General features: G+C 30.3%; 2 protein-coding genes and 1 non-coding gene across 3 annotated transcripts; 1 reads left to right on the top strand and 2 right to left on the bottom strand.

Moving 5' to 3' along the window:
• Window positions 1-6,234: 6,234 nt before the first annotated feature.
• LOC101494908 (pentatricopeptide repeat-containing protein At5g66520-like) lies at window positions 6,235-7,806 on the bottom strand. The gene has a single exon (XM_012715849.1). It carries the CDS (start codon window positions 7,804-7,806, stop codon window positions 6,235-6,237), a length of 1,572 nt encoding a protein of 523 aa, XP_012571303.1.
• A 6,665-nt stretch (window positions 7,807-14,471) lies between these two features.
• On the bottom strand, window positions 14,472-14,555 carry LOC113786802 (small nucleolar RNA Z221/R21b). The gene has a single exon (XR_003473116.1). It is a non-coding gene; the product is annotated as a small nucleolar RNA Z221/R21b (small nucleolar RNA).
• A 1,258-nt stretch (window positions 14,556-15,813) lies between these two features.
• LOC101494593 (putative aminotransferase) lies at window positions 15,814-18,687 on the top strand. Its single transcript, XM_004500278.4, has 9 exons — window positions 15,814-16,108; window positions 16,190-16,420; window positions 16,545-16,715; window positions 16,824-16,967; window positions 17,103-17,282; window positions 17,436-17,661; window positions 17,996-18,109; window positions 18,243-18,329; window positions 18,427-18,687. Exons 1-9 carry the CDS (start codon window positions 15,875-15,877, stop codon window positions 18,468-18,470), a joined length of 1,431 nt encoding a protein of 476 aa, XP_004500335.1. The 5' UTR covers window positions 15,814-15,874; the 3' UTR covers window positions 18,471-18,687.
• The last annotated feature ends 2,921 nt before the right edge of the window (window positions 18,688-21,608 follow it).

Raw genomic sequence — 21,608 nt, 5'->3', positions numbered from 1 at the left:
TGTGTTCGAACTAAAGGCCAAGATTCTTCAGTCCAACCTAACAATGCTGCAATTGCGCGAAATCCACAATTTCCATCAGCCACAACATCTATTATCTCCTTAATATACAGATGTATAAGAGTAGGAAAATGTGTAAAATGGTTGTTTTGCAGAATATTGTGATGAATGAGATGGTTGCCTTGCAGAACGTTGAGATGGTTGCTTTGCAGATTCTTAAGAGGCATCAACATACTCCCAATATGAAGGATCACGAGGAGTATCAAATTCTTTTTTCTTTTTACTTGCTCCCTTGGTTCTCACCTTCTCTGGCGGTGCAAGTATTGATGTTGTATGTGAAAATACAACTTCACGCACCTTAGCCCTGAATATCAGACTTACAATATCGTGTTTCTTCATGTACGCTTTCATTGCTTTTAACTCTTCTAAAAAGTCATAATCTGATAAAGATTCTTCATCCTCCAATTCATTCTCAAGACTTAACTTTCTCCAGAAAACATGAATGCTATCTAAAGGGATAACATTACCAGATATCTGCAACTTTGCCAACTCACAAGCACATGGTAATCCATGAGTTGTTCTGCTCACATATTGTTTTGTCAGTACCTACAATCTTCACTCTCTGCAACTGTTTGTCAATTTTTTTAAAACATTTTTTTGATACACAATGATGCAGACTTTGAAAGAATGATGAATTATACTCATGATCAACATCCTTGATGGTTTTCTGAAAAGAAGATTGAATGATACATATTTGGTTCTTCAACATCATATTCACAGCATCCCAACTTTTACACAAATCACCAAAACTAGTTTGCAGCATGTTTTTCAATCTCCAATGAGCAGACTCAACTCTACAAATAAATTAAACAATACAAATTAAAATAAATCACATAAACTAGTAAATCATATTTTCTAAAACAAAACAAATCAAATTTAAAAATACCTGTTAGATGTTGTGTTCCCCAAATGCATCACTCTATTGGTCCAAACATTGACAAACCTTTCTTTGTAAGGTGTTAACCACGAATCTTTCACATAATCAACAAAAAGAATAATATCGGCACACACTAGCTCAAAATGTTGCAGGTGATGATCATACGCCTCCACACTAGTCGAATATACAATTTTTTTCCATAAATCCATTACTTCTTCTTGTCTATCCTTTTTCACATATTGTTTGCATCTTGCCCCAACATTTTTATCAATATGAAAATGACATAGCAAATGTATTAAAGTAGGAAACACAACACTAATCGCATTCATCATGGCAAGATCTCTATCAGTCACAATAACTTTAGAAATTAAATTCTCAGATTTGAACAACTTTCGCACCTTTTCAAATGCTCACATGAAGTTATCTTGTCGCTCTTGTTCCAAATAAGCAAACCCAACCGAAAATGTCAAACTAGTAGATGTGACACCGACAATTTCAAGTAGTGGTAACCGATATCTATTTGTTTTGTATGTGCTATCACATATGAAAACAAAATGAAATGTGTTTAACAACTTTAGACAATCAGTATGCGTCCAAAATATATCTCTCAAAACATCATAATTCTCCCGTCTTCTTGTCCAATACACATAATTTTCTTGTTGTATTAACTTCAACAGATGCTGCATTTTTGTGTACGAACCTCTCAATGATGATCGATAAGTACTCCTTGCTTTATATATTTGACTTGGAATTGTCAGATTAGCTTTATTTCTCTCTTTCAAAGCATTTAGAATGAATCTGGGTGCAAGCTTATACTTTGTCATGTCATTGACAAATTTCCTCTCTTCTTCATTTAAACGCCCCAAATAAGAATGACCAGTTACAATATCAAGTAGATCATGATTGTGTGTTCCACAACGAACACTAATTTTCCATCCTTCACCGACACTTGACGGTATACATCTGAGAGTAAACGGACAATTTTCCTTATGAGAACAAGTTCCTGTTGATTTTGATTTTGATTTATATCTTCTACCTCTTTCGCATCCCAAAATCAATTTGTCTTTTCTTCCCCTCTTTCCGATTGGTTTATCTGAACGAACGGTAACAATTAAAATTCCATTTTCTCTTCCAATGGTTTTTGCCCATTCAAACACACCTTCTCGAGAAGAAAATACCTATAAAATATGTTTCAAATAAAACATCAAATATATAGTTATAATAAAAAAATTATCAGTGATGGATTATCAGTAATATTAATACCTGATCGGTGATGAATTTGTCTTTAGAATCTATTCTATTTCTTGAGGCATGAACATCAACTCTACTCATACCTAATTTCAAAAATAGTAATAAATATAAATAATAATAAATTTAAATAATAATAAATTTTAAAAAAAATGAAAATTTCGAAAGTTTCAAAATTCTCGAAACTTTCGAACCTGTCTCACTTCGGAAGTTTCATATTGATGAAAACCTTCGAATGTTCTGGAAACTTACGTTTCGGAACTTTCATCTTCAACAAAAGTTCCGAAAGTTTGTGTTTTAGAAGTTTCGAATTTAACAAAACTTTCAAAAGTTTCTGCAAACTAAAGCTTCGAAACTTTCATCTTCAACCAAAGTTTCGAAAGTTTTTGTTTTTTGAAAAAATTTCATTTCGAAAGTTTGGTTTTTTAACGAAAGTTTCAAAAATATTGATTAAAACTCACCTCAGATTATTTCGAAAGTTTGAAACTTTCGAATAGTAAATTTTTGGGAAAACTTTCGAAAGTGAGGGTGAGAAAAGAGTGTGGTAAATTTGTTGAGGAATTTTATATAAGATAAAAAAAGGTAGATTGGTCAATATAAAAATTTGGGAGGGTGGGAGGTAAAATAGGGGGGGTGCACGGTACATTCCTCTAAAACTATTCGCCCTTCGCAAAGACAATAAATCCAATTGCTGCAATAAGACTAATTTGCATAATAATACTTACATATGTAATAAGATAGTTTGACGAGTAAATTTGGTTTGAAGGCCCTTTCATTAAATTTAACAAATTTGCTACATACACCCCTCATTTTACTACCCACACCTCTCATTTTATTTTTCAAAACAAAATACCTAAATTGCCTTTGAATATTTATAATATTCTTTAACTTTATTTATCCCTTCATCACCATTCTTAACCACTCAAAACTCACATATCTCAAAATCACCATAACTCACCCATCATAACTCATAATCATTCAAAACTTACATAATTCATTCACACTTTGCATCTGATCAGTTCCCTCTTTACATTGTAGTTAAAGTGACCAAATAAGATATGTTTATTGTTCTATTTTTTAGTTCGTAAATATTTTCAAAATCTAGGGATTTTACGTGAATTGAATTCACGTACATTGTAAAATTGTAAAAATCTCAAGTAGTACGTGAATTAAGTTCACATAAACGTACGTGATTTAAGATTGTGTAATTAATGGAGTTTGAGACTCATTTGTGGTACGTGAACTGAGTTCACGTAAACGTATTTGAACTGAGTTCACGTAAACGTACTTAAACTGAATTCACGTACATTGTAAAATTGTAAAAATCTCAGGTTGTACGTGAACTGAGTTCACGTAAACGTACTTGAACTGAGTTCACGTACATTGTAAAATTGTAAAAATCTCAGGTTGTACGTGAACTGAGTTCACGTAAACGTACTTGAACTGAGTTCACGTACATTGTAAAATTGTAAAAATCTCAGGTTGTACGTGAACTGAGTTCACGTAAACGTACTTGAACTGAGTTCACGTACATTGTAAAATTGTAAAAATTTCAAGTTGTACGTGAACTGAATTCACGTAAACGTACTTGAATTCAGTTCACGTACGTTGTAAAATTGTAAAAATCTCAGGTTGTACGTGAACTGAGTTCACGTAAACGTATTTGAACTTAGTTCAAGTACGTTGTAAAATTGTAAAAATTTCGTACTTGAACTGAGTTTACGTAAACGTACTTGAACTGAGTTCACGTAAACGTACTTGAACTGAGTTCATATAAACGTGTTTTTAAAATGATCAAAATGAAGGTTAGGGTTTTGAGGATATGGATCAAGATATTGGTGAAGATGAAAATTAGGGTTTTGAAGATGAAGATGTTGATGACGATGAAGGTTAAGGTTTTGAAGATAAAGATGAAGATGAAGATAAAGATGTAGATGAAGATGTTGATGAAGATGAAGATTGAAAGAGGTTATGGTTTTGAAGATGAAGATGAAGATGAATGAATGAGATTAGAGTTAAAATTCAATAAATAAATAAGGGCATTTTGAGTAATTTGTTTTTTGTTTTAAAATGAGGGGTATGGGTAGTAAAGTGAAGGGTGTAGGTAACATTATTTTAAATTTAATACTCACAAGCACAGGTGTTCAGAAATGGGAGAATATAACCGGACCATATCCTTTTCATAATAAAAATACAAACAAAACATACACCAAAACCTCACCGTATGTAAACTCCATAATTATGCAGGCTGTGATCTTCAGTTTCCTTCAATACATGCACCAATCCCTTACAAACAAAATTCAAAAGCCTTTGTGTTTGATATCCAGAATATGGTTCCAAATTTCCAATTATTTTCAACCTTTGTTCCAAAATTTTGTTTGCAGCAACAACACCATATGAAATATGCTCAACCATTCCATCCTGCAGCAGAACCATTGCACACTTGCTGCTGCAAGTTGACACCACAAATTGTTAGAGAGATATTCTTCTTTGTAGCTCAGTCCCATTGACACTTGATCTTTAATTCTTTACCTCCATTTATCATTCCCCCTTGGCCTAATACACTTCACCTATGAAGCATGTACAAACTTTGACACTTATGGGACATGTCGAAACTACTAATGTAAAAAACATAGGACATTGACACTAATCCGCATATATTTATTCATTTATTACAAATATTATTTTAAAATATCTAAATTGAGATTCAATATATATATATATATATACATATATCTGTATTGAATAATTTATTTCGTTACAAAACAAAAATTATAAAATAAGACATGATAGTTTTCACCTTCATTCATCTATCAAAATCTCAAAAGCTAAACATTGTGTAATGAAATTTAGTGTATTTGGACATTTGTCTAAGTTGTCTTGTCATGAACCCAAATCATATTGATTCTTTAATTTTTTTGTTTTCAGTGGTGCATTTAATTTTAAAATTGTTTAGAAAGTGATCTCAATAATTCAATAAATCGCTCCTTAAGAAGTCCACATATACTCTTTATGGCCCTAATTTGTCTTTCGATCATATTAAACTTGGCATCGGAATTAACACAAACATTACACACACATGAACATACATAAACAACTCCATGCCGAAGAAATTCAGGAGATTTTTATAGGAAAAAAGAATTTTGAATAGAAGGGACATAACCTAACACAAGATATTCCTATGTACAGCTCCCAAAAAAGTTTTATGCAAGAAGAGATTATTATGCTTCTCATCCACAAAAATAACAAAACTGGAACTATATAATTCAAATCATACCCCCGAAAATGTCCAAAAAACTATACTAGTACTGCTGAAAACTCCCGAAAGTTACTTCGCACTAAGCATACAACTCAGCTCCTAAACCTGAAGATCATCAGCAGTAAAACTCCCGAAAGTTACTTCACACTAAGCATACAACTCAGCTCCTAAACCTGAAGATCATCAACCAGATTATGACCAGCATTAAGGCATATTACTTTGCAGCCACACCAGCAGGGCAAAAACAGATGGCCTTGAAAGATCAAAACTTTGACAAGGAAGAAATATACCAAATTTCGTATGATTAGTTTTGATGATTTACAGAATTCAACATCACCAATCAGCAAGAAAACCGTATCTTAAGTATGTTGAACTCTGAAGTCTGAACCATAACATTCCATGCTTACGATACACCAAGCCTAAATCAATATCCCTCATGATTCTGCTATATGTGTGATTTTTCCATTGCAGATCAACAAATATTTAGAACATGATTATGACGCCATTTGATCCATGTAGCCAATCCAACTTAGTGGGATGGGGCTTGGTTGTTATTGTTGTTGTTGTCCCATCTAAAAGAAAGCACAAGATTCACAAGCACCGCAGACCTTTCATTCAGATGAAAACTCTACTCACATAACTGTTAAATACAATTAGCTTAAATTATATTTCAAGTGTCTTGACTGAAAAAGTTTTGGTCAATAATCCCTCCCTATCATTCCTCTGCTTGGGAAACTTAATGGACTGAGTAAGATGTTTTGGAAAATTGATCCCCTTCTTGTCCTATATCATTCTACTCAAGAAATATTTTTGGTGAGTAACCAGCTTCAGTTACCCTCAGTCCTATTATATCAAGCATTTTGTAAATGTCTGAAGAATGATCATGCTCCCTGTCCCCTGCAACGAAGCGATGAACTCTACCCTCTACTTCAATCAAGCTCCAACCAGCAACTTTATTGGCAACTCTCTCAATCATTAACCTTCGAACTCTAACTACATCTTCCCATTTTCTTGCTTTTGCATAGATTCCAGCTAACTGCACATAATGACCATCATGTGTTGGATCCAACTTTAACAACTTATTCCCAATCTTTTCTCCCATTTCCACTAACCCATGAATCTTACAAGCATCAAGCAGTGTTGCCCACATTACAGGATCTGGTGCAACAGTCATCGTTTCAATCAACCGAACCGCTTCATCTATTAATCCCGCACGAGCTAGAAGATCAACCATGCACCCATAGTGCTCCATCTCCGGTCGAATCCCATAACCATCCACCATTAACTTAAAATAACGCCTTCCCTCACTAACAAAACCAGCCCTACTACAAGCATTTAAAACTCCAACAAAAGTCACATTCACAGGACTAAAACCCTCACTTATGAACTCGCGAAATAGCGCAAGTGCTTCGTTTGCACAATCATGCGAAGCCAGCCCACAGATCATAACATTCCAAGTCCATATATCCTTCTCCAACATGCCATAAAACAAGGCTCTTGACTCTTCAATATAACCACACTTTGCATACATGTCAACCAAAGCAGTTCCGATCGGAACAGTTATTCGAAACCTCAAAGTTTCGATGGTGGAATGAATGAACCTTCCATACCCCAACAAACCCAATTGAGCAGAAGCAGAAAGCACAGTAACCAAAATAGCTTCATTGGGTTTTATCTCTTTCTCCCTCATCAACCTAAAACACTCCAACCCATCTTCCAAGTTCCCATTTTGAACATACCCCATTATCATAGTGCTCCAAGAAACAACATCTCTTTGAGGCATTTCATCAAACATCTTCTCCGCAACACAAACCTCTCCTTTTCTAACCAAACCAGCCAACATGGAGTTCCATGTCACTACATCACTACAAAGGATATCTTCCTCAAACACCCTTTTGGAAAAATCCATTGTAGAAAACCCCTCAGAGTAAAAATGAATGAGAGCATTTCGAACAAACACGTGGCGTGCGTAACCGAGTTTGATCACGTGAGCATGAACCAGAATCCCTGTTGGGGTACAAGTGGAAATGCTTTTGGTGCATGCGTTAAGGAGGAAGGTGAAGGTGTGGTTATTGGGTTTAAGAAAACGACGTCGCATTAAGGAGTATAATGAGAGGGAGTTAGAAGGAGATGAATTTGATTTGGCATGGCAACGAATGATGGAATTGAAGGCGAAAACGGTTGGGAAGGAAATTGAGTTGAAAATGGAGAGACAATAGTTAAGTGGAGACGAAGAGAGAGAAAGTAGAGAGAGAATGTGAAGGATGAGGCGTGATTGGGATTGGCCTAAAACGACGAGTCGTGCATGGGTTTGTTTGATTTGGTGAAGTGAAGGTCGTTTTGGGAGAGAAGCAAATGTAAGCATACAAGGTTGAGGGTTTGAAACATGTCCTCTTGTTAGAAAAAAAATGGGTTTGATTTCATTGACAAACATAGACATAGAAGAACGTTGTTTATATGATAGATATGAGACAGTAGTATGCTGCAGCAAGAGACTTATGCTTCAACAACAACCTCGGACTGGCAATGCCGTCGTCCACCATCTCGGTTAATTGGAGCTATGGTGGACAACACATGGCGCTGACAACACCGATTGACAACAAATTTTGGTGTTTGGCTCTCATAATATGAATTGATTCCAACTTTAAAGCTAACTTTTGTAGTGATCACTTATAAAAACAATATAAAAAAAATATTTCGTAGTGATCATAATTTTTTTACATATTTGACGATAGTAATATCTTGAGTAAATCGCGGTTTTAGTACTTAATTAAAATTTCATCCGGTGTCAAATTAGACTTTGGATTAATTTAAATTATTAAAAACTCCTAATGTAACTTCTATTGGTAGTTACATCCAAAACATTAATCATTTGTTGTTGAAATATATAGAGTATGGTAGTGTAAGAATTTAAAATTTGTTAAATCTTATATTAAAAAGCTCTCTAATATTAAATAGATTTCAACTCTATAAATACTGAAGTTCACATTGGATATTTAACATATGTGAGTTAGATTTCATCACTTTATAAAGAGTGTCAAATTCTTGTGAAAAGCATATCAAAATTCGACGTAATTTTCAATCTTCTCTAGTCCCCCTCTTCTGCTCGTGTTTTGTAGACCCTTCGATTTTTGAGTAGTCCTAATACCATTGTCTTTTTAGAGCGGATTTGTGTTGTAGTTCTTTTGATTTATGAGTGGCGTTAACCACCATATTGAGAGTGGTTTTAACGGTTATATTTGTCATATTAAGAGTGACTTTAACTGTCATATTGAGATGAAATTCTAGAATGGTTTTCTACGTCTTGCACAATTTGAGCAGTGCCACAAAACGTCTTCAAGAAAGCAGTCTAGTCCGCAACTCAACCTAGTAATATTTTTGGTAGCTGAAATTTATTTTGAAATCGATTCTTGAAACTCTAAAAACTACAATTTTAAAACGTTTCTTTCTATCGTGCCAACCGAATAAATTATTGGATCTGGTTCTGCTGCTTCTGTTTTCAATAAATTATTTCGATTTGAGGGGTGTCATTTCAAACGATGACAATAAAATATATTATTCTTTTTAACTATGAAATAGGTTGTCAATATTCTAAAAGATGACATTTCAGTTGTCACATAAACAGCTGAACGAATAGAAAATGAAAAGAAAACTGCATAATTAACCTAATGGGAGGATAAAGAAAGAATTATATTATTAATGAAATTGTTGATGATCTTTATGATTACTACAGTTCAAGTAATAGTACTAGAGATGTTTAGGATGCTCTAAAGAAGAAATATCATATTGAGTAAGTTAGGGCAAAAAAGTATGTTATGAGTCGTTCTCAAATATCAAATAGCTAATGACAACCCCATGAAATTCAGAAGACAACTCATGAGATCATCTCTAAAGGTATGACTTTAGATGAACAATTTTAAATTATTGTTATTATTGACAAACTATCCATGTTTCTCTCATGCATAAAATAAAATAATTTTCTCTAGAGTCTGATAACTCGCCTCCAAAGATAAGAAAGAATCTTGTTTTTGGTTTTCTTCTGAATAAGGCAGTGTTTACTCAGTCTATAGAGGGAGATTTGTACTTTATTTCTAAAATGATATTTTTGTTGGGAAAAGGGTATGCCATTGATGACGTGTTTAAATTAAATGTTGAAATTAAGATAAATTGTCTCATTTTGCTTACATGTGCGATTTTAATATTTGACATGTTAGACTCTGTCATGTGAACAAACATGTGATTTCATAATTAAGTAACTTTTTATTTCTAAAGTTATCTTTAAATAATTTTGAAAAATATGATTTTTATAGTCAAGCTAAAATAACAAAGACTTCACATAAATCAGTAATTAGATAATATGAGACTTTAGATTTAATACATTATGGCATATGTGAACTTTGATGGGACTTTAACTAGAAATGAGAAACGTTATTTCATCACTTTTATTGACGATTGTTCTGACTACTTTTATATATCTAATAAAAAAAATAAAAGTGAGGCACTTGCATGTTTAGAATCTTTGTAACTAAAATTGAAAATCAATTTAGTAGACATATTAAATGATAAAGGAACCAAGTATGATTCTAGTTTGTTTAATGAGTTTTATAAATTGTAAGAAATTATACTTGAAACAATTGCACCATATTTGCTTGAAATGAATGGTAAAACTAAAAGAAAGAATAGAACTTTGACTGAATTAGTTGTTACTAGTATGCTTAAACTCTGGTGATGCGTCTCATTGGTGGGGGAAACTTTTACTAAATAAAACTTATGTGAATGTGGAAGTGGGGTCGCTTCCTATCAAATTTTGAGACAGAATTTCAAGAGCGTTCACTATACTGGAATAGATGTGCATAGCGTTAATGCACGAGTTTTTGAGAATATATTTTATGAAAATGTTGTGTGTGAGTTTGATGTTAGAGATAAAGTTCAAGACTACAAGTCACTCTTGTTGAATCTAAATCTTACTTACTATGCAAAGGTTGAAGTCGGAAGACATATCTACTTATACACAATCTTATAGAAGTGTTTGACGCTACTTCATAAATATTTTTTTAATTCAAGCGGAGGATTATTAGAACACATAGAGTATGTTAGTATGTGAATTTAAAATTTGTTGAAGTTCTACATTAAAAAGCTCTCATATATTAAGTAGTTTTCAACTCTATAAATATTAAAGTCTCATATTGGATATTTAACATATTTGAATTTATTTCTATCAATATATAAAAAGTGTCAAATTCTTGAAAGTAATTCATAACTTTATCTCTTCTACCTCTTCTACTCGTACATTTCTAATCCACTTTTTTTTTTTTTTTGTCTCTTCGATCTTTGAATCCTTTTAGCTTCACGTTTTTGTTCTATCTATGACTTTATCATAGCTTATATATAATAACTAACAAAAATATTAATAACACTCTGAAACATACTCTTTTGCGTATTCTCCCAATTATTGAACCACATCATCCATCATGTTGGTTTAGAAACCCCCAATTCTTTAATTGAAATTAATAATTAAAAATTACAAGAAAAATCATGTGTTGTGCAACCTAATGGGTTCACCAAGATACCAAATGGAATCTTTGACATCCTCAAACACAACATCAAATCAGAAGACAATCAAATATAAACCTAACAATATCTTATGTATTACAATTAGGTGCTTTTGCCTTGATAAAAAAAAATATTTTGCCTTTCTCACTATATTTCTTCCCCTTTAATTTCGTCGGCAATTACCCTATACCCAGCTAACCTTCCAAAGTAAAGGATCTCACCATGCCTTCATCATTTCCAACGACATTCATGATCCCCATGGAACAAAACATCATCATAACACCCTTTTTGTAAGTTTGTTGGATTTTGTAAGATCTCGACGAGCATGTAACCGCTTAATTAAACAGCTTGGAGGTCGACCATGGTAATGTTGGAGATAAATTAGAATATTACAGAGTTTGTTATCTTTTATTTTCGAAAATTGTTTAAAAAGTCACCGAAAATATTATTGGGTTGAGTCGCGTATTACGTCACTCCCCGCCCAATTTGTGGAAGGAAGAATATCAACCACGAAATCTATAAGATAAAATAACTCAGATTCATTGTATCGAAATTCCACTGCACAGTAGAAATCCCTTCTAAAATTACATCTTCAATATGGCAGTCTAATGGTTGTCACTCGTAATATGGTATTATGATCACTCGGAAGAAAGAGAAGAATGGAAAAGTAGAGAAAAATCTTAGATTTGAGAGAACTTTTGGTGTGATTTTTCAACTGAGAATTCTCTATTTATATAGGAAATATGCAATTGGATGAGGGAAACAGGTGCGATCCATCAGAATCCACTGAAACATGCACTCCGAAATTGTCTAGGTTTTTGATTGGGCAAAGAACTGAATCGTCAGCCCACAACATAGCGAAAATAACTAGGGTTTGATCGGACAAACAGATGCGCGAATTGGAGGAAGGAATCATATGTTGAATCTTGGTTTGGTGGAGGACAGACACATGTGCACCGTATCAATAAGAGAAAAACGCAAGCATTTATAAAAAATAATTTTTATTTTCTTTAGATACTAAAAAAATAATACCCTGCTTAGTTCGGACATGTTTTTCCCTTCATAAAATTAAGATACCCCTTGAAACACACTTCAATTGTCATACTTCCACCTTATATACACTACTTGTGTAAGTCATTTTTCTTACCAGGAACTTCCTTTTTTTCAATTCACATCAACTAACTCTCATTAATATCATTATCATTTACATGAATCTTTTATTAATATCATCATTATTTCAAAAAAAGTTTAAATAATTTCAATCAACAGATTCGATTACCAATTAAATGGTTTCTGAAACATGGTAATGTAACCTAATAATTGAGAGTTCAAAAGGGTTTGGCTCAGAGGTTGTCCTTAACCTTCTTCTATAACTATAACTTTGAAGAACTAATGTATACGAGTATTAACATATGTACATAGAGTAAATATGGTTTCTATTGTGCTGGATTTAACATACTTATATACGAGTATTAACTTATTGTTGATTTGCTTTTATTAGATATTTATATTATCGAAAATATTGGAATTTAGTAGTTGTTTTTGGATGTTTTGATTATTTTATTAGTATAGGATGAGTAACGAAAGATGGAGTGAAGAAGGAGACAAAAAAGAAAAGTGGGAGAAGTTGAAAGATTTATAACTAAAATTATATTACTTTCAAATATCAAAATAAAGATTTATGTAATAAATTGATAAAGGTTTAATGTTTTGGATGTAATTGACTAAGAAATGTAACATTTAAAGAGTTTTGATAATTTTAATTAATCAAGAGATTTTTTTTACACATGACACTTTCAGATACAAAAACAAGGATTTATTTATAATACATTATATGATCACTTTTTTATTTTAAATTATTGAAAAAAATTAAATTGTAACTATTCCTTTTAAAATAAAATAAAAATATCGTATATCGACTAAGCCACTTTTCCAAAAAAATAACTTAAATGTACTCCATTTAATTCGTATTATCTTTGGTTAGATCACTTTTATGTTATTTTTATCTGCCTATTTAATGTAGTATGGTGATATGAGATGCCATGTAAGATTTTTGCGTGACATTGAGTTCTACATGGACCAAGTCTCTCGTATTATGGGATAGTTTCGATCACCGAAAAAATAAAATTATAAATATATAATTACATTTCATATTTAGTAATCTCAATATCATATATTTAATTACGTAAGAGAATTTATTTTTTGAAAATTAATAAAAAAAAGAGAGTAAATAATCATTTATTTGATAACACTTTTAATTCATATAACAATTACAAAAACAGTTAATATAATTAGTCATGTGATTTCTTAACTTACTTAATTTAATTTTATATAATACTTCACTCATTTATTTTTTATTTTTGTCATTTATTAAATTTTAAGTAAACATTTTAATCTTTTATATTTTAAAATATTAACAATATTACCCATTTTTATAAATATAATTAAATTTGATATTTTTCTTCAAATATCATCTTTAAATATATTTTCTTTCTTTATATTTTTAAATTTTTTTAATAAATTTAAATAAAGAGCCAATTAAAAATAAAAAAAAATTAAAAAATTATTTAAAATTAAGTTAAGGAATCAGGATCAATTGTGCCAAAATAGTTTTATTAACAACAAAAATTGATTAAACAAAATTCAAATAAATAAGACAATAATTTGGCTCCTTATAGGATGTTAAGAGTTAATATTAACTTTGCTATGCTACTAGTTATCACAAATAAAACAAAATTAATCGAAAACATAAAATTTGAAAAATTTTGCTTTTTGTTTTTAAAAATATATAAAAAAATTTATGATTTATACTGAAGAAATATTACTTTTATCTCCCAAAAGATCCATACAATCCAAAATAAAAAATATAGATTTGTTGTCAATAATGACAATTAATAATATTGTAATACTCATTTTCAATACATAAATAAAATATCTACTCTCATCATAAAAATATGAGCGACCGGCCACAAATCAAATTTCTTAAATCATTTTCAATAATATATACCATTTTCATTAAAATAAAATAGTTTCATTTACGTTTCTTTACCAATTGATTATAATATTGTATTGTTTAATATGACAGTATAATATTATTTTGTTTAGGCAAATATCTAATTATTTAATAATTATCTGATATCAATGAAAGTTTAGGTAAATATTTCATGATTATATTATCTTAATTCAAATTAAAAACTATCAGAAAATATTTCTTAACAAAATCATCATGTAATAATCTGAAAACAATAATTCAGACAAACGTGACAAATCAAATGCAAAAATGAATTTAAAACGAAAAAAGGAAACCATCAGAAACCAAATTTCATCCCCAGAAGCTTAAAAGCTGTGCGGTCCGCATCATGGCTGGGGTTATAAAACCCCCCATCACATGGTTCCATAATTTCAACTAAATTAATTAAAGAAAACACATAAGATAAAATCAAAATCAAAAGAAGATCTATAGTAATGAAAAGAAAAGGGCTCAGATTATATAATGGGTATGAGAAAATTATCAGCACTGAACAATCAGAGTGGTGCATGACATCTCTATCATCACAGCCCATGAAAATTAGTATCGCATGTAATTTAGAAAAATAAAGATGATTAGAGAAATACAATAAAACCTATGAGAATGAGAAATTTGCTGAGAAGACAATGAAAAGAGCAGTGTTGTGGCGTGGCTTATATAAGGGAATGGTAGAGAAACCCTAATTCCGTTTTATCACTAACGCTGGTACGATGAAACTGGGCCAAGTTGGCCCATTTCTTCTAAACCTGTATTAGAGTCTACTGGTAGTTATTAGTTATCTCTATTTTTTTAAGTTAAAAAAAATGGAAAAATAGTTTTTTAGACAAGAAAAGAAAAATATTATTTTATAAAAAAAAACTATAACATACTTATTTGAAAAAAAAAAATAAATTAAAAAAATATAGGGTGAGGGTCCGTGCCCATGTCCATGTCCAAAGTAAAGAAAGAAAAACTAGACTTAATGAACACTTGAGTTTTTGAAAATGTTTTTAAATATTTGTTTTAGAAAAAAACTTTTACATATCATTTTTACCATTATACAAAACCATTGGAGTTTTTAAAAATGTTTTTAAATTTTTGTTAAAAAAAAAAATCATACAGAACCAGTTCGTCCAATTTTTTTTTCTCTTATATTTTTTTACCATGAGAATACATAAGCTATAAATTGCAGTTTCAAAAACTTATCACAACTCTTTTTTGATTTAATACATAATTCTTATTTTATTTAACTTTTTTATTATATCATTAATATATTACATTTATCAAATTATTGTATTTTTTTTTAAGTTTTAGTTCACTGTATGAACATTCAAAAATAATTTTTCTTTTCGCTACTATGAAATTAACTTATTTTGATTTGGATAGATTTTTACTATTAGTTCTCGTTGAAGTAAATGATTTTTTCTATATTTTTTTGTTACAATGATTTTTTCTAAATTTGCTAGAATTTACTTGTCTTATCTAAATTTTAAATTTTCCATCGAAAAAAAGCGGAAAAGGTAGAAAGTTAATGATTGGTTAAAGACTTACATATTTTTATAATTTATATACTACTTTTTACATCTGTAATTATTTTTCATTGTTAACTATTGTAAAATAATTAATCCTTGTTATTTGATATTTTATTATACTAAAATAATTTTATTTATTTATTATATTATATTTTCAATTTCAATATAGATAAATATTTTTTATTTATTTTAGAGATTAATACCAAAAAAATATTAGAGAGAAAAAGAAAACAAAAAATGGTATATTTGTATATTTAATTTACCTGTGAAAAAGCCGTCGTCACTATTGCCATACATAGTAGTGTGAAGTCTGAACCACACGATAGTGAAATTTCCAAACGATGCAGCTACGACAACTGAGTAATCAAACGATGTGGGACAAAATTTGTTCTAGGTGGCAGCTTCGTGTGTTCTCCACCGTAGCTCGAAGCAATGAAAAACATATCAATTTGCTTCCCAAAATGCCACACTTCAATCACACTCCAGCTCCCTACAATGGCCCTTCATCATCTGATCTCTTGAAAAGAAGAAAACAGTATCTCCCCACTTTTGTTGGCACCTATTACACTCACCCAGTAAGTAGTTTCTAATTCTTTCTTCATGTTCTTTGCGAAATGTTTTTGCATAAAAAACTATACTTTTTTAAATGGTGGCAGTTAAATCTTGTGGAGGGTAAAATGCAATATTTGTATGATGAAAATGGTAGAAGATACCTTGATGCTTTTGGTGGAATTGCTACTGTTTCATGTGGTCATTGTCACCCTCATGTTGTTGAAGCAATTGTTAATCAGATAAGGCTTTTGCAACATACTACTGTTCTTTATTTGAATCATGCTGTTGTTGATTTTGCTGAGGCACTTGCTGCTAAGATGCCAGGAGAGTTGAAGGTTTTTCTATTATTGTTATTTTATTTTTATTTTTTATTGTTTGAGGATTTAAAATTTAATAATTTTGTTGTTGTCCATATCTGTATATTTTTTTTATATCGATGAAAAAAGTTCAAATTTTTAGGTTGTTTTCTTCACAAATTCTGGGACAGAAGCCAATGAGCTGGCTTTGATGATGGCAAGGTTGTACACTGGCTACCATGATGTAATTTCAATTAGAAATGGTTACCATGGCAATGCAACTTCAACAATGGGTGCTACTGCTCAGTTTTTTCACAAGTTTAATGTTGTACAGGTGAAACTGGTTCTCATATAAATATTTTGTTGTGAAACAGTTCTTGTTTAAATATGTTATAGCATCAATTATCCACTCTTATCCTTTTAATTGTGTATATGACAGTAGACTGGAATTCACCATGTCCTTAACCCAGATCCCTATAGAGGAGTTTTTGGTTTGGATGGAGCAAAATATGCACATGATGTTCAAGACATAGTTAATTATGGAACTTGTGGTCATGTAGCTGGCTTTGTTGCTGAGGCCATTCAGGTAATAAACACTACTATATGTCAATATTATAATTTATCAGTAAAACAATATGAAGCACTGATACTAACACCAGACACGGTACTGACACGTATAAGGTGTTCATATTATTTAGTGTAAGGTTCATGCTTGACACAGGGAGTTGGTGGAGTGATAGAATTGGCTCCAGGTTACTTGCCTGCAGTTTATAGCATCATCAAAAAAGCAGGAGGTCTTTTTATATCTGATGAAGTTCAGTCAGGGTTCGGTCGAACTGGTAGTCACTTTTGGGGCTTTGAGGCACATGGAATTGTCCCTGATATTGTAACAATGGCAAAGGTAACACATTTTATCAGTATAAGCAGCATTGCGGTGAGTTTTTGACAGATGACACCATTTCTCAGAGAAAACCCACTACTTATTGTATAACATTGGTTAATTCTTTAAGTCTCTTGGTATTTTGTGTAACATTATTATCCATGGTTATCTCAGGGAATTGGTAATGGTGCACCTATTGGTGCAGTGGTAACAACTCCTGAGATTGCAAAGGTTTTGAAATATGCATACTACTTTAGCACATTTGGAGGAAATCCTGTTTGTACTGCTGCTGGATTAGCTGTTCTGAATGTAATTGAGCAGGATAAACTTCAGCAAAATGCATATGTTGTTGGATCTTATTTAAAGGATCGTCTTAATTCACTAATGGAAAAGCATGAGAGTATGATTTTTTTTTTTGCTCTTTTCATCTTTGGTTTGTTGCTTTGTGATGGAGGAATAGTGACCAAAGAAATTTGAATTATGAATAATATTACTAACACGTTCACGTTGACTATGACTCGTAGTTATTGATAAGTGGGCCATGTTATAGACTGAAAACAATAAGTTTGAATTAAAATAAAAAAGTTACTGCAGCTGCATTGCAGTTGGAAATGTAGACACAATTCGACGAATTATGTGATCAAATTTTGTGTATTCTCTGTTCACGTTTTTTCGTATCTATTTTCTTTTGAAATAGGGTGGTTGTTCTAACATAAGACGATGTTTTATGTCAGTAATTGGAGATGTAAGGGGAAGGGGAATGTTGCTTGGAGTTGAACTTGTGAAAGATCGAAAGCTCAAAACTCCTGCGAAAGACGAAATTGTGCAGATCCATGAACAGATGAAAGGTCCATTTCTATTGCTCCTATCTGGTTCAAAGAATCAAACATTATCGTACACAATTTATTTTACCATTTGAACTGTACTTACGAGACATAAACAATTTTTTTTAGTTAGTATTGAGGTGTCATTGTTTTTTAGATATGGGAGTGCTACTTGGGAAAGGTGGCTTTTATCGAAATGTATTAAGGATTACACCACCACTTTGCTTCACTAAGGAAGATGCAGGTTGATTATCATAATCATCATCATCACCACCATTTTCTTTTCATTTCTAATACTCTATTTTGTTTACTAATTCAGACTATTTTCTCCATAACTGTAGATTTTCTAGTAGATGTGATGGACTACACAATGTCAAAGATGTGAAGCATGTGCAAAGATGCAACACTATTGGATGAAGAAAATGTTCCAATTCTGATTCCATACTTGTAGGACCTATATAAAACTTAAAACCTCATGTAAGCGTAACATATATGCAAATGTAATGTAAAAAGAGAAATAAATAATTGGACTTTTGGGGTTACGCCACTATTAGGCATGTTCTGTTAACTAGTGCAATGCAACACTAAAATTCTTAATTTTACTATGGGGAATGCCAGCAAAGGATAATGACTTAGGGTAACTTATGTTTGTAGAAATAAAGTATTATAAAAACATCCATAACGGGTCATTTTTTCTTTCTATTTAGCCCATAAACACTCCACTCCACCTTTGTCCTATGTTAGGCGTTAGAAAAAAAGATTTGTAAAATCTTTGGTGTCAACAGACTCTCTTCTTTTATACTGGTCCATTTAATAATTATATGAGTTATTATTATGAAAAGATAATGATTTCTTGTTATTTGTAACAACCATTTAGTATTTTGTTTTTAAAGGCGAGTTAGAAAAATTGAACATTTATTAGATTAATGTATATACATGTAGGGTTCACTTTTTGCACCTGTTTGAGCGTGTCCAACCACAGATAAATGATGCCAAACCTTAGAAATTATCATCTTGTATTAATAATTAGTTGACTATCATAAAAAAAAAAATAGTTGACCATGAAATAGAAGTGGTCCTAATTCAATACATCAAATGACACTGAAGAGTATTTTTTGTTTTGACAAAAGTTATAAACTTATTACGGAAAATTCATGTAGAGGTTAAGAGTGCTTTGAATTTGTTGAATCAAGGATGGATGATAATGGATAGAGTCAGAGAATCGGATAGTATAGAATAGTATAGTATCCATTCGTGTAACTGCAATAATAATGGATACAAAGTTACTTATATCTTAATTTTTATTTATGTGGATAGAAATTTTAATACTCAATCTATATTCATTGAATACTTGCATAATAATTGTGATAAATTGATAAGTAACAAAACATCATCGTAACTCGATCATATCTTTATAATTAAAAAGTAAAAGACATTACAAATAAAAGTATTTAGCTAGCTCAACATCCAAATATGAAAGTACAAATTAGGAAGTATATAAACAAGATAACTACGTTGTTTTTAAGAAAATGATCACTATATGAATCAACAAATATGTTTTCTCTTTTTATAATGATTTGTAAGTGTAAAATAGTAAGAAGAAAGGTGAGGACTCTACATTTTATATTGTTTGTGGATGAAAAGTTTCAAACAAATGGGAAAAAACAATTTCCACAAACTATGAAAGTTATGTATTCTTTATGTAATTAATTTGTTCTACAAAAAAAAAATATTAAAATATTCTACTTTTTAAATATTTAAGGTGATCGATTTTTTTTTTTTTTTGTAGTAAGAAGTCCCATCCTAAAGATATGACCATCTATCAATTTTTTGAATTTTTAACATTTATAAATAATAATTATAATAAAAATAATATAATTTATTATTTTAAATTATAATTATTTTTATTTATTAGATTCGAAAAAAATGAGGAAATTGTTAACAAAAGAGTTGTTATAATAATATAAATTTATCTACATAATAGGGTGAGTTATTAAAATAATATAACACGTTTATTTTGACATATTTATTTAACTGTTTTTTTTTCTTCAATTCAATGTATTTTATTAATAGTATTTTATTTTTTTTATATAAATATTTTTAATTTATTAAATAATCAGTTAAAATGAGGGGAAAAAAATTTAAAAACTTGTAAATGGTCGCATTCCCAAAATACGACTTTCGACAGCCACAAAAAGAAATTATTCACCTGTTGGGGGGCGATCATCCAAAGGATTTAAAAAGTAGAGCATTTTAGTTTTTTTGTTTTCATCGTAAGACAAATTAGTCACTTTTAAATAAAAGTAGGATATAATAATAATTTAACCCAATAATACCTCTTCTTATAAACAAATAATAAAAAATAATATCTGTAAAATGAAATATAAGTAAAAATAATAGTTGAAAAATTTATGCATCTAAAAAAAAATTTAATCACGTACATCACCCTTTATTACTTTTATATATATTTTATTTCAACTAAAATAAAATATATTGTTACGACTCTCGAAACACCTATCAAATTTTGCTTGATATATGATTGTAATTTTTTCACCTCAGTTCTACATATTTAATAATTAGACTTGTAATTTGTTCATCTCAATTATGGATATTAAATCACATGTTGAAGTTTTAATACAGTTAACAATAGAACCCAAAAAAAAAAAAACCAATATATAAAGGGATTGTTTACAATTCAAAAATATTTTAAATTTAATTTTATGAGTGTCTTTGGATAGAAATAAGAAAAAGAAATTTAATACCATTACTTTGGTTTCAAACTCCATCAATTTTAAAAACTACAATTTTGGGAGAAAAAAATTTTATTTTTTGGAATATTTAATATATATATAATTACTTTCATATTTATATACAAAATCCTAAAACATTCTCTGAATTTCAAACACACAACACTTTCTCTCACTTGCACTTTCATAAACTAACAAATAATGATAAGATATATTTATAACAAAATTCCAAATTCTTATATATACAGAAAAAATGGTGTTAAAAAATTTGTGTAACATTTTATTTTTTAATTTTTAAGAAAATATTTTATTAATTTCCTAAATTAACACAAATATCCATGAACACCTGTTAGAAAAAATAATATTACAAAAAAACTTGCAAATATCTAAATGGATACGGAAAAGACAAGAACTTGTAAATATTATCCAGCGAGATGAATAAAGAATAACTATTACTTGTGTATGTTCTGTCGTGCTACACTCTGTTAACAATTTTAGAAATGATGAAAATGATTATTCAACATTTTAAAAAGTTTTAAAAATATTGATTTTTATTAATTATTCTTTGGTAAATCCTAGTTAGTTTTTGTTATGAATATAGATCGAATATGGTAAATTTCTAAAAATTTAATAAATAATAAAATACCATAATTATTCAAAATATTGTGCAAACGAGGAATAGTTATTTGAGGAAACAGAAGAAGAAAGAAAAGAGATTGAAGCCCAACCCACATCCTTTGAAAGAGGCCCATCATTCACTAAATACAACAAAACGT

Source organism: Cicer arietinum, chromosome 5 (assembly GCF_000331145.2).
Source record: "Cicer arietinum cultivar CDC Frontier isolate Library 1 chromosome 5, Cicar.CDCFrontier_v2.0, whole genome shotgun sequence".
NCBI classification, from domain to species: Eukaryota; Viridiplantae; Streptophyta; class Magnoliopsida; order Fabales; family Fabaceae; genus Cicer; species Cicer arietinum.
This window is presented reverse-complemented; position numbering and strand designations above follow the sequence as displayed.

Excerpts from the sequence above, each read along its gene's own strand:
- LOC101494908 (XM_012715849.1), bottom strand. The coding sequence starts at position 7,806 with ATGCTTACATTTGCTTCTCTCCCAAAACGACCTTCACTTCACCAAATC.
- LOC101494593 (XM_004500278.4), top strand. The coding sequence starts at position 15,875 with ATGCAGCTACGACAACTGAGTAATCAAACGATGTGGGACAAAATTTGT. Across the intron at positions 16,716-16,823 it reads ACAAGTTTAATGTTGTACAG|ACTGGAATTCACCATGTCCT; the intron begins GTGAAACTGGTT and ends ATATGACAGTAG. Across the intron at positions 17,662-17,995 it reads ACTAATGGAAAAGCATGAGA|TAATTGGAGATGTAAGGGGA; the intron begins GTATGATTTTTT and ends GTTTTATGTCAG.